Source organism: Danio rerio, chromosome 22, assembly GCF_052040795.2.
Source record: "Danio rerio strain M-AB ecotype USA chromosome 22, GRCz13ab, whole genome shotgun sequence".
In the NCBI taxonomy this organism is placed as follows: Eukaryota; Metazoa; Chordata; class Actinopteri; order Cypriniformes; family Danionidae; genus Danio; species Danio rerio.
This window is the reverse complement of record NC_141042.1, coordinates 3,535,001-3,549,104: the sequence shown is the minus strand read 5'-3', so window position 1 is coordinate 3,549,104 and position 14,104 is coordinate 3,535,001. Positions and strand designations below refer to the sequence as shown.

Here is a 14,104-nt window from a genome sequence, read left to right as displayed (position 1 = left end):
TAATTTAATGCAGTGCTTCTTGTACAATCTGAGACCCACTTTATATCGGATATCACTCCGCCAGTGGAGATCGCTGATTTTTAAAGAAAACAGACCTTCAACGTGCCGATTTTGCAACGGCATACAATTCACCGAAAACGATTAACCCAGGTTACTGACAAATTAAAAGTCCTATTAGCATGCTTCAGCATATACCTCATTGAAAACATAGTTAATTTCAATAATTAATTAATAATTATATTAATTAATAATAAATTAAATAAATTTTACTTTTTAGCCAAAAGGTCCATTTGCTAGCATAAATGCTAAGATCACATTTCACTATTGCATAAACATCAAATTTGTTTGCATTTGAATGCATTATCACTATTATGAAATTAAGATTTTGAATTTGTAATTCAAATCTTTTGAGAACCCACAGAAAAAACAATTAATTTGACACCCCTAATATATATATATATATATATATATATATATATATATATATATATATATATATATATATATATAAATAAAAGGTTTAATTCTTGAATCTGATTCGTTGATAGCCATGCAATATTCTGCAATATCAGCACTTGTACAGCCTCTTCACCTTTGTGTATTACTCCACCCACATGACAATCAGATCAATAATCTCACCACGGTTTGACAAATATTGCAGCTGTTGGACAACAATGTACTTTTGAGGCTTTTTTGCCTAGAATATAGTTGTTTAGATTGCAACTATACAGTTTATTTATAAAGATAATGCCTATTTATATTTTATAATATTCATAATTTCAGAGGTACAGCGTGTGGGCATCCATCAGCCTGTCATACTTAGCAGAGCAAAGACGGTTGATGTTCCACCAAAAGATGGCGACAGAGAGTACATAAGACATCCTTACAGGAGAAAAACTCAGTGTAATTTCAAACTACAGCTGATCAAATCATTATAAAACAGGTGACACTCTAAGCTGATCTCTCTCTTTTGCATGTTGCAGTGCTGTATTTACACCATAGTAATCTGCTAGTGTTTGCTTTGGCTTTTTCGGGGTTAATTATAGTGATCTCCCGATTGCAACAGTGCAATATTGGGAGATCTCTGTAGACTGATGGCATTTCATGCTGTTCAGCCTTATAATCTTAAAATGTGAACAAAATCTGCCGTTTTGTCATCACTTTAGATATTATGCTAGAGAATCATTCAAACACTAGTAATACTGAAGTGGCGTTTGTAGCTGTGGTTTCTGCTGTTCTGACATCAGCTGCAGATGTGATTCAATGGCGGAAGAAAGTAGTTCCTCATACAAAAGGGTTTTTAGACGGTTTAATTTTCTTTTTTATATTCACCATTATGCCGTCCAACTGTTGTATAAACACAATATCGCATGAGTAGCAGTGTGATATGGCTGTGTATTGGCACTGGTGAAACACGAAGATCAAATGCAATTTAATTTTAAAAAAAATATACATTTATAAAATATTTGAAAAGTGTCAATGTTTTTAAAAATACCAATTTCTACCCTCTAATGCAATCAAAATAATGGTTAAAAATGTGTTTTTTTATTACACTTTTTATTTAAGTACAGAATTCTTTTAAATAAAAATAAATATTAGTTCTCTAAAGGCAGCTCTTAACTGTTGGTAATATTGATAATCAAACAAATTAAATAAATGAAGGACAACATTGATATTTTAATATATAAACAACTGAAATGAGATTATTTTTATTATTATCAATTAGTGAAAATCTTTTTTTTTTTTTAGCAAATCAATATTATGTACATGAATCAAAAAACTGAAGTTGAGAATTACGATTATTGTGATTTTGGAGGTGAAACACGCACTATATTTAAAACTGGGGGTGAAAACACTCAAATGTACCAAGAGAAAATTGGCATTTATTTAAAAATCTCACCAAGCAGATTCTTCCACATACATTGTGCCATCATGACTCTAGAAACATCATTAGCATACACCCATTAGCATAACATCATCATCATCATATACCACAAAATATATGAAAAAACATGAAAACAAGGCAGGAAAACATCAGATGTGTTCGAGATCCGTCTGTTTGAGGGTTCAGGCCTTGTTTATAATCACGTGTCGAAGTCTGAGCAGGGCAGACTGTAATGATGAGCAGATTAGCAAACAGCGCTAATGCTCCAGGCAACTCGACACAGCTAAAGGATTCAGTCTGACTATGAGGCCACAATCACAGTTCATCACTTCTTATTGGGACGGCCTTTTCCTGCCTTCATGCCCCGCCCTCCTTTTGGACCACGCCCACCTTTCATGCCTAAGAAAGCATACAAAGCATAATATAAATAACAAATATTATAATAATTATTATATATATATATATATATATATATATATATATATATATATATATATATATATATATATATATATAATTTATATATTTTTATATTCCTTCAAAAATAAATAATAAAATAATTTAATTTAAATAATAATAAAAAATATTATTATAATAGATGTACATATTGATAACGCAATATTTAAGCTAAAATAATAATAGCTTTAGACATTAAATACCAAAAAAGCTTGCATAATGAAAATATTACAAAATGCATCATTATATTTGTTTACTACATAAATAATGTTTATATTTTAACGATTTAATACTTCAAGACTGTAATACTTTTTAAAAGTAATATAATTGGTAATGATATTAACAATAAGCAATAACAATAAATTGAAAACCACATTTGGAATTTAATAGTAATTTTATATATAGAAATATCAACGAGCAATCTAACCGTTTTAAAATTATAATAAAATTACATAGTGGTTAAATAAAATAATACATTAATCATATTTCATTATTAAAGTTTTTACAATTCTTACAATGAAACACATTTACTTGTAAATGTAAACCCTTTTAAATGTAGAACACTTTAATGCTTTGTTAATAAATAATGGTATTGTTAATAAAAATTAATGTTATTAAAAAATTAAACAATAATTATTAGTGAAGGGCAAAAATTGTCATTAATCACATTCAAAATAATAACAAATAAAAAAACGTATCACATATACGTGTTATACACAAACATGCATAAAAACAAAACAATTTTTGTTAAATAGATATTTAAATATATATAAATATTTTGCATCCTATAAACATATAGGATATATATCATGTATATATATATATATATATATATATATATATACACACACATATGTATATATTAACATAAACATTTTCTCAAATATATGCATGCATGTGAATTTGTATATATTATACATAAATATACATAGTACACACTTAAATTGTCAAAATTAATCATGATTAATTTGTGCCCGGCACTAATAATACATTTTAAAAGTAATATAATCAGTAATATTAGTAACAAAAACAATTAATTGCAAGTTACATGTGGAAATTACTAGTGTTTTTAGATATAAATGGCAATAGGAAATATAATAGTTTAAGAATTATAATAACATTACATAGTAAATAAATAAAAACAATAAATTAGTCATATTTTATTATTTAAATTATAGCAATTATTATTATTATACACAATCGTTTCTGGAATGTGTAAATGTAAGCCCTTTAGAATTACCTTTATGATAATTTTACTGTCAAAAAAAAAAATTACTTTTTAATTAAAACTTAAAAAAAGAAATCTAAATATATAACAATACTTTTATTACTATACTTTTTCTCCACCTTCATGCCCCGCCTTATTTAGAACCGCACCCACCTTTTGAACCTCGCCCTCCTTTGCCCCGCCCCCTTTCATCTTTCCTCTGCGCAGCTCTTGTGTCTTTCTTCATCCGCCCGTCGACGACCTTAAAGGCTCCTTTCACTCCTGCTGGACGGCGAACTCTGCGGCCGACACCCTTCTTGGCCACAACATACGTCACTTCACGCTTCTCCTTCCCCACCCCGGCCTTCTTGTAGATACTGAAAGTGAAAGTGATTGGTATGAGTGAGGCCGGGCATCATGGGAATAATAAACTTTAGTGTGTGCGCGCATATTGCTGCGTCGCATTTTGCATATCTTTTTGTCCTATATAGTGATGTCAAAATTATCAGGTTTTAAAAAAGTCCATTTCCTGCTAACATTTGGACACAGATACGCGAACACTCGAGCGTTTAAACATTTCAATGCAATGAAAGAAATGTGGATAATGTGACGAGATGATTGACAGGACTCGTAACTAAGCAACAGAATGGTGCATTAATGAGAAAATTCACACACACACACACACACACACACACGCACACGCACACGCACACGCACAAACCCAAACACAAACACACACACAAAAAAGTACTTTTTTTTTTTTTAAGGTGTAGTGTAAGCAGGTGAATTGGGACGCAATTCATGTTGTATGTGCTCGTTTAAACTGACCTCTTAAGCTGAGCCATCTTCTCTCGCTCTGAAATGTCTACTGTATTCACCACAGCTTCAGCTTTCTTCTTGGCCTGCTCCATCTTCTTCAGCGTCTGAAAAACACAGTAAAACACCACATTAAGACTTATTTATTCTGAGCGATACGTCATCATTATTGCAATAAATCCAATGCAATTAATCGTACAACAGTTCTGTCTGGTTCTCGAATATGATTGGCTGACAGCCGTGAGATATTCTGTAATATCAGCACTCGTACAGGCAGTTTACTCTAGTGTATTACTCCGCCCATACAGAGTGACAGCAGATCAATAAGCTCACTGCAGTCTGACAAATATCGCAGCTGTTGGACGACATCATGTACTTTTGAGGCTTTTGTAGGCCAGAATGTAGTTGTTTAGATTGCAACTATGCAGTTTATTTATAAGGACAGAACCTATTTTAAATATTTGTAATTTTTGAGATTCAGCGTGTCGGCAGCCATCAGCGGTCATACTGAGCAGAGCATAGACGGTTGACGTTCAGCCACAAGATGGCGACAGAGACCGCATAAACCCTTAAAGGAGAAAACTCAGACAACAGATTATTCAATCTTTTTCTATTGTATTATAACACATCTTGACCAGACACACGTCCTCTTTTTTACTGCGCTGTATACTTTTTAGAAGAACTGCTGACAAGTGGAAAAAGCAAAAAGTGTGGGGGCCTTTGTTTAATACAAAGTCTAGACATGTCACAAGTTGCCACGATGCTTGTAGAAGTTGTGAAATATATTAAAGCTGCACGTAATTGTTCAGTTCTGCTATGCAGAAAAGTGTTGCAGAAAGAGGAAGTATGTCTGGATGTACCAGAGTCAAAGGACTGCAGAATGACTGATTAGTGACGTTACACCAAAACTCTGCCTGTTAATACGAAGGTTCGAGTTGCGAACCTCTTGAATGTAATTCTTGTATTGTATTGGGGTAACGTAACCCAGAGCTCTGTCATCCAATTATTCATTTGTATCTAATAAATTACTAATATTTTTGACATTGAAGAAAACACTCTACTGACCTTTTCCTATTGAACACGCATGCAATTGGCTTTAAATTCCAACACTGTTAAGTGACTTACTAAGTCGATCTCTCTCTTTAGTATGCTGTAGTGCTGTATTTATTCCATAGTAATCTGCTAGTGTTTGGCTTTTTCGGGGTTAATTATTGTGATTTCCTGATTGCAACAGAGAAATACTGGGAAATCTCTGTAGACTGATGGCATTTCATGCTGTTCAGCCTTATAATCTTAAAATGTAAGTAAAATCAGCTGTTTTGTCATCACTTTAGACATTACGCTAGAGAATCATTCAAATACTAGCTCTAAAGTGACGTTGGAAAATGAGCAACGGTTTCTGCTGTTCTGACGTCAGCTGCAGATGTGAATGAATAGCGGAAGAAAGTAGTTCCTTTTACAAATGGATTTTGAGATTATCTGTGTTTGATTTTCTTTTTTATACACACGATTATGCCATCAAACTGTTGTATATAACGCAATATCACATGCGTAGCAGTGCAATATGGCTGTATATCATCACTGGTGGGACACTAAGGACACAACGCATGCTATGAGTGTAATATTGCTCATATATAAAAATATATATATATATATATATTTATAAAAATTGTAACAAAAAAATTACATAGCAATAAAATGTAAAAATATTACTTTATAATCAAACTTAATTATAACGAGTTATCATCATCATCATCATCACAATGACATCTACACAAGAAAAACAAAAAATTAAATCCTTAATAATTAATTTATAACGTTATTGTTTAAATTAATAACGTTATTTTCTAAATAATACAACATCAAAATATGTTTAATATAAGGTAATTATCTGAAATGTTTATTTATTAATTTATTTATTTTCAAATCTCATTTGTAATTTGTAAGTCGTAACCTAAAAATGTACCTTCATTAATCATTTCAGCATTCTAAAAATGGATTAATTGTTACCAATATTTCCGTCATGGGCAAAAAATAAAATACATTATAAAAGTTTCAAGTCAAAAGAGTTCAAGTCAGAATCATTCACCCTCTCGTGTATCCTTATTTATTTATCAAATATTTCCTAAGCGATGTTAAACAGATTCAGGAATGTTTCTGCAGTATTTCCAATAATATTTTTTCTTCTAGAGAAAGACTTAATTGTTTTATTTCGGCTAGAATAAAAGCAGTTTTTAATTGTTTTAAACCCATTTTAAGGTCAATATTATTAGCCCCCTTAAGCAAGATTTGTTTTAGATTGTCCACAGAACAAACCATTGTCATACAATGACTTGCCTAATTACCCTAACTTTACCCTAATAACCTAGTAAAGCCTTTAAATGTCACTTTCAGCTGAATACTAATATCTTGAACAATATCTTTTCAAATGTTATTTACTGTCATCCTGGCAAAAATAAAAGAAATCAGTTATTAGAGACGAGTTATTAAAACTATTGTTTAGAAATGTGTTGAAGAAATCTTCTCTCCATTAAACAGAAATTGGGGAAAATAAAAGAGCTAATAACTCTGACTTCAACTGAATATACACATAACAATGTATTTTTAGAGTGTGCTGTATATGTAGTGTATATTTGTGTATTTTCTGACCCGTCTCTTCTTGCGGGCTTTAGCCTCCGCCACGCGTCTGATTGGCCGAGCGTTGATTTCTTTCCACTTCTGCTTGTATTCCTCCACCATGTCTTTGGTCACAGGAACCGGCCGTTTCCGGTGCTTCTTCTCATCGTCCACAAACCAGGCCGGAACCTCGGTCATGTCCTCAGAGTTGGCAAACCTACAGTAGAAACATAAACGTTATTTCTCTGAAGCTCACCAGCATTAGCTGGCGGCTAACATGCTAACAGGCCCATCTGACCTGTGGAAGGAGCCGTCAATCAGGTCTCGCTCTCTCTTTTTGGACGTGGCGATCTGAGCACCGAGAGCCAAACCTTCAGCATCCAGAACACGAGCGCGCTTCTCTGAGGATAGAAAAACAACACAATAGTGCAGCGTTCAGATCAAATGCTAAGAGAGCATGCTAATTTTCTTAAGGCTGATTTATACTTCTGCGTCAAACGCATGCGTATGCTACTGCGTTGACGCATAGTCCTACGCCGTAGCCGTCGCTGACGTGCACCTCTCAAAGAATGTAACTACACATTGCAACGACGCGTAGCGCAAGCTCTGCGATTGGTCGGCTTGGTAGCGCTGACGAGTCTGGGCGGGACCAAGAGCTGCACGAATGGCGCGAGCCCGATGGAGCAATTGTTTACAAGTGTGGAGTCCCGTGAAGAAGCTCCGGATGGAAAGTTTTGTTTTGTGTTTACCTCATAGTTAAAGTTGATGCACGTCCGCCGGTTCCTGCCTCAGAATGAGCGAGTTTGAGCCACTTGTACATTCAGGAAGTGTTCAGGAAAACAAAACAGCAGCGAAGAAACTCGACACAGAGGAACATTCACACCTCACTGCCAGCTAGCGTTTCTGAAGTGTTAATGCAGACCAACAGAAACAGCGCGCAGAAGTATAAATGCACAGCTACGCGCGTTGCATGCGCTGTGGGTTACATTGGACACTTAACGCAGAAGTATAAACCAGGCTTAATTCCTAAGTATTCTGCCACTGCTAAAGGCCGTGTACATTTCATGTTGAATATTTGAACAGAACAGTCATTATATTTTTTGTAATGCATTACTATTGTAGTATAAATTTCGTTAGCCTGTCGCTATTATATTTAAGTCTTTATTTTGACGCATTTCCACCAGTTTCATGCTTTAGAGCAGCGGTTCCCAACAGGGGGGTCCCGGCCCACAAGGGGGCCTCAGCGAGCTTTGTGGGGGGGTCGCATCATATTTAAAAAATTTCTTAGCAGTGGACAATTCGAAGAATGATCATGTTGCCTTAGTTCATTTTATCACCTAGCTCAGTAGTCCTCAACCACTGGTCGTTGGATTAAATGGTACAGAGTCGCACAAAAAATAATGAATTATTTTTGTTTTATTTATTATCCGAGTCTGAACGATCTTTTATTTGAAAAGCCTTTATTTAAAAAAAAATTACTGTATTCTCTGGCTTACGTCTCGGTCACTTCAGCACCCAAATTTAACCCAAAAGCAGCAAAATGAGTAAGAAACAAACGTCTTTGGAAAGTTTATTTTCCAAGCGGAAAAAGCCAAGTGAAGGAACTGCCAAGGAATATATTCGCAACTTATTTGTCAACAAATCAGGTGAATCCAGCATGGTTGTGCAAGAAAATCAACTGATGGAGATCACAAATGACAGCTGCCTTTTTGGGGCCATTCGCATATTGCGTATTTCTAGAGCAGGGATGGGCAAACTTGATCCTCGAGGGCCGGTGTCCCTGCAGAGTTTGTTCCAACACTAGTCAAACACACCTGAACAAACTAATCAATGTCTTCAAGATCACTTGAACTCTATATGGAGGTCTGTTTGAATAGGGTTGGAGCTGAACTATGCAGGACACTGGCCCTCCAGGATCAAGTTTGCCCACACCTGTTCTAGAGTCTGCACAAGTTTGTTGTTTCCAATGGAGGTGCGCGGTTTGCGCGCACAAGCGGTGTGACGCCCCCGCACCAATGAACCCCGGGCCGTGAGCGCACCGCGAGTCACGTAACAAGAATTGATTGATTAGCTTCAACTTGTATGGAATATTCACATTTCGGAATAATCACATTTTCCCAGACAAACACAGAACACACCAACACTACAGTGCTTTCTACTTTTCTCCAGAAAAAAAACTTGTATCAGAGCGACAGCAACGTTTTTTCAGCTTATCATCCTCTGAGAAAACGGGTAATGGTCGCCTAGCAACCTACGGTAAAATTGTCAAGCGTTGACCGCTCTTCGGTGATAAACAGGTTGAGGACCACAGCCCTAGCTGACCAAAAACATTTGTAATCCGTTCTCCACAAAAAAAGACTCACTGATTCGCCTGGCAGCAATCCTCACACTATTTAATAGAGCATAACAAATAACATACAAGTAGTAAATTGTAATAGCCTGTATTGTTTTCCCCTTATACACCAGTGTGAATACTGATATTTTTATTATTGAATTTCAAATAGGGCCAATTGACCCTTCGCTAAGCCACACCCAAAAACCGCCACCCACCAATCGTGGCTTAGCAACTGTAGCTACGCGCAGGGGCTCTGTCAAACTTTCGAGCGAGTGCATAAGGATTGTGCAAATCTGATACCCGGTATCCTTAAAGTTTGGACGGGATGGTGGGATTTTTTCCCTTTTCAAAACCAAAAACCCAAGAGGAGAAATGCCAGCGTGGATCAAGCCGTGTGAGGGGCGCTAAATGAGCGGAGCTAAATTGGTTTTGTTTTTGATATTCCTCGCACATTCAGTGATAGACTGACAGCAATAACTCACACACCTCTCACCCTAAGAGGTCATGTTCCCCTGCTGTCTTATTCCTTTTTTTCCCCCGCTCGATATTGTGAGTAATGCTCCGTTTAAGCCTTCGCCATAACATTAGTAACTTCGTCATATTAATAGTGAATTGATATTGTTATCGAATAGTTATTGATCTGGAAAATACGAATCTGCGAATCTGTTGCTAACTTTACTGAACTTCATATTTCCATCTATTTCAAGCTTCAAATCAACAGAACAAAGCCAAGATATGATCACAAACTGATAACCTGCGATCAATATACATCACCCGCAGCCTGTTTTTCAGTCATTTATCCTACTGTACATTTTTATGGGTCAATGATGCTAATATTCGGCACAAATCCATCAGTTTGCCCTTCTGGCTGCTCTTTCTGTGAATGAACTATGTAAAAGCACTGTCCATGCATGTTTCCTCGTCAGTTAGTAACGCTATATTTCATTACACAACAATTAATCTATCAGGCTTTTTGACTAAAAATAGAGAAATCACGGTTTAATTAGTTATTATTAGATTATTTTTAAGCTTCACCTCTCCTGCGGAGCATGAGCTAAGCTGTTGAATGGTTGGAATATGAGGCGGCTAGGTTAAGCTAGCTTCAATTTTGATTGAATAATTTCCTAATTGGTTGCCTATTATGTGGTGAATATACCCCTATAAAGCATAGTGCAGTCCTTTTTTGTCTGGCCTTCTCGGATATCTCAATGACATTATCTCCCTGTCAATGTCTGACACCGGCGCACACACAAAGCTGTGCCAGGCACAAAAGCTTGACAGGCATAGCAACAGTAACTAAGGAGGGCGGGGCTTAGCGTAGGGTCCAAGACTTACACGTTTCAGTTACAAATGGCCGACTGATGTTTTGCTTTATATTTTACATTAGGCCAGTGGTTCTCAAACTTTTTTCTATCAAGTACCACCTTAGAAAAACATTGTCTCTCCAAGTACCACCAAAATGAGCAGCATTGAAATATCGTAGCGTAGTTGGACCAGTAAAGCAGCTACAACTCTGCACAGTTAAAAAACCTGGCAGATTACCTTAGAAATATAGCCTATATATAATATTTGGCATATTATATACATAATTTTTAATACATTTTGAATTATATGTTGCATGTACATGACATATTTCATTCCTCCGTGTACCACTAGAAGGAAACCCGCGTATCACTGGGGGTACACGTACCACAGTTTGAGAACCACTGCATTAGGCTATTATTTGTGCACAAACATATCTAAGATATAGTAATAAACATACCGTTTGTTTGAAAACAACATTTTTTGTCATTATTACTGCAAACTTTTACGAGCGGTAATACCATTAAATGTGGAGGGGGGCTTACAATATTTTTCGGGGGAAAAGGAGGTCTGAGGCTAAAAAAGGTTGGGAACTACTGCTTTAGAGAATCAAAAGCAACAGACTTCATTGGCAGAAAGCATCTGATATATAACTGACAGCATTATATATAACGTTTATGCAAATATAGGAAAAATATGCTATAATTCAATGAATATATAATATATAAACGATTTAAAATCAGTCTTACACATATACACATATGCAAATTTAAAACACAGGGTAATATATAATATAAATGTAATATAACTCTGAACTGACTTGTTTTTTCAATAGGAATAACTTGGAAGTTGTCGTTTTCTACAGCTCCATTCGTACCCACGGCGGCTGACGCTTGTTTCATTTGCGCAATCTCCCTGTAATAAAAACAAAAATACACACATTAATATTTATTGGTAACACAGAAAACCACACACACATGCAGCATGAACATGATCGTCACCTCTCATCATCGCTGCTGTCATCAGAGTCGCTGTCTTCAGCCTCCTTCACTTCCTGTGAGGGAGTGGCCACTTTCTGTTCCGGTTTCTTAGGCTCCGCCTTTTCCTCCTGCTGTGCCTTCCTCTTTTTACCTCTTCCGGTCTGCAGGATCTGCGTTTGCTTGAGTTCGTTCATGGCGTCGGTGTCGTCGTTTAGATCGAGCTCAGCGAAGATATCCTGCAGACACATGAAAACATCAGATCCACTGCAGAACTGTAGCGTTGCTAGCTAGGTTTCAGTTTAGTTTGCATCAATCCTAGGTATACGTTACTATGAGGGCAACTCGACTGTAAATGTTGTTTGTCACCATGGTAAATTATGCTGCATGGCTAACATGCTCTAGAATAGGATATGTTCAGATTATTATCTGACTATGTTTAAGTTATATTTGATTATGTTCAGGTTATGTTCTGATTATGTTCAGGTTATGTTCAGGTTGTGTTCTGATTATGGTCAAGTTATATTCAGATTTTATACAGGTTATGTCCTGATTATGTTCAGGTTATGTTCTGATTATGTTCAGGCTATGTTCTGATCCTATTCAGGTTATGTTCAGGTTATATTCTGATTATATTCAGGATATGTTATGTTCTGATTTTATACAGGTTATGTTCTGATTATGTTCAGGTTATGTTCAGGTTGTGTTCTGATTATGGTCAAGTTATATTCAGATTTTATACAGGTTATGTCCTGATTATGTTCAGGTTATGTCCTGATTATGTTCAGGTTATATTCTGATTATATTCAGGATATGTTATGTTCTGATTTTATACAGGTTATGTTCTGATAATTTTCAGGTTACGTTCAGATCATGGTCAAGTTATGTTCTGATTATGTTCAGGTTATGTTCTGATTATATTCAGGTTATTTTCTAATTATGTTATGCATCTGATTAAGTTTTGATCTTCTAGTTATATTCAGGATATGTTCTGATTATATTCAGATTTTGTTCCATTTATGTGTAGACAATGTTCTGATTATATTCAGGTTATGTTCTGTATATGTTACAGTTATTTTTTGGTTATGTTTAGGTTAGATTCTGATTATGTTCTGATTATATTTAGGTTATATTCTAATTATGTTATGAATCTTATGTTTTGATCTGCTGATTGCATCCAGCATACGTTCTGACTATGTCCAAGTCATGTTCTGATTATGTTCAGGTTATGTTTTGATTATATTCAGGTTATGTTCAGATTATGGTCAAATTATGTTCTGAATATGTTCAGGTAATGTTCTGATTAATTTCAGGTTATATTCTAGTTATGTTATGAATCTGATTAAGTTTTGATCTTCTAGTTATATTCAGGATATGTTCTGATTATATTCAGATTATGTTCCATGTATGTTTAGATAATGTTCTGATTATATTCAGATTATGTTCTGATCATATTCAGGTTATGTTTAGGTTATATTCTGATTATATTCAGGATACATTCAAGTTATGTTCAGATTACATTTTGATTCAGGTTATATTCTGATTATAATCAGGTTATGTTTTGATCATATTCAGGTTATGTTCAGATTATATTTAGGTTATATTAAAGTTGTGTTCTGGTTATGTTCTGACTATGTTCAAATTAGGTTCTGATTATGTTCAGGATATGTTCTGGTTATCTTCTGAATCTGATCAAGTTTTGATGTTTAGATTATGTTCTGGTTATACTCAGGTTTTGTTTTGTTCAGTGTATGTTATGTTCTGATTATGTTCTCATTATTTTCAGGTTATGTTCTTATGTTGTTCTAGTTATTTTCTGTTAATGTTCTGAATCTGATTATGCTTTGATTATGTTGAGGATATGTTCTGATTAAGTTCAGGTTATGTTAGCAGATTGCACTTGTTTGGTTTAATTAACCTGAAACTAATTCAGTAATCCTGAGTTTGTTTAGCCAGTATAGCGGTACAGATTCTCACCTTGCTGAACCACATGCTGGTCTCGCGCTCCTTCCTCTCGTCTTTTCCTTCAAGCTCGACAAGCAATTCGTTTTTATTGTCCTCGTCACCATCATCCTGCTGCTCAAACGACACTCTGCACACACACACCAAGTTTTTTTATAAACGTAGTTTCATATGAACTGTTAATGTTTACAAAGAGAAACTGCAGCGGAGCCGTACTTCTTCTTCTTCTTGGGCTTGTTTTTCAGCATCTGCTCCTCCTTCTGCTGGATCTCCTGCAGGTCATCAGAGTCCAGGTCTGAGGCCAGAGACATGCGCTCGTCCTCCTGCTCTTCATCAGACAGATGAACATCCTCCTGCTCGTCATCCTCCAGCAGAGCGTCTGCTGCAGACATATCACCCTGAGCCAGCTGATGCAGACCCTGCAGGACCACACACACACACACGCACACAGACAGACAGACACACACACAGAGAGAGTCAGTTTGAGCAGGATCAGAGTTTCTGCACTATTCTGCGCCACTTTGTAGTATAAACAATATAAGCAGCGG

General features: G+C 35.6%; 1 protein-coding gene and 1 long non-coding RNA gene across 4 annotated transcripts in view; both read right to left on the bottom strand.

The window, feature by feature from the left end:
* Positions 1 to 14,104, bottom strand: part of LOC147831455 (uncharacterized) — a 787,032-nt gene that overhangs the window by 416,820 nt on the left and 356,108 nt on the right. The window lies entirely within an intron of this gene.
* The window catches only part of ftsj3 (FtsJ RNA 2'-O-methyltransferase 3), a 28,934-nt gene continuing 16,693 nt past the window's right edge, over positions 1,864 to 14,104 (bottom strand). Inside the window, exons 12-20 of one of the 3 annotated variants that reach the window (XM_087302380.1) lie at positions 13,773 to 13,975; positions 13,572 to 13,686; positions 11,619 to 11,833; positions 11,438 to 11,532; positions 7,279 to 7,381; positions 7,014 to 7,197; positions 4,377 to 4,471; positions 3,723 to 3,925; positions 1,864 to 2,284 (exon numbers count right to left, since the gene is read on the bottom strand). In XM_087302380.1, the coding sequence (XP_087158506.1) occupies positions 2,211 to 2,284; positions 3,723 to 3,925; positions 4,377 to 4,471; positions 7,014 to 7,197; positions 7,279 to 7,381; positions 11,438 to 11,532; positions 11,619 to 11,833; positions 13,572 to 13,686; positions 13,773 to 13,975 (1,287 nt within the window). In that variant the 3' untranslated portion in view covers positions 1,864 to 2,210. 3 annotated transcript variants of the gene reach the window in all.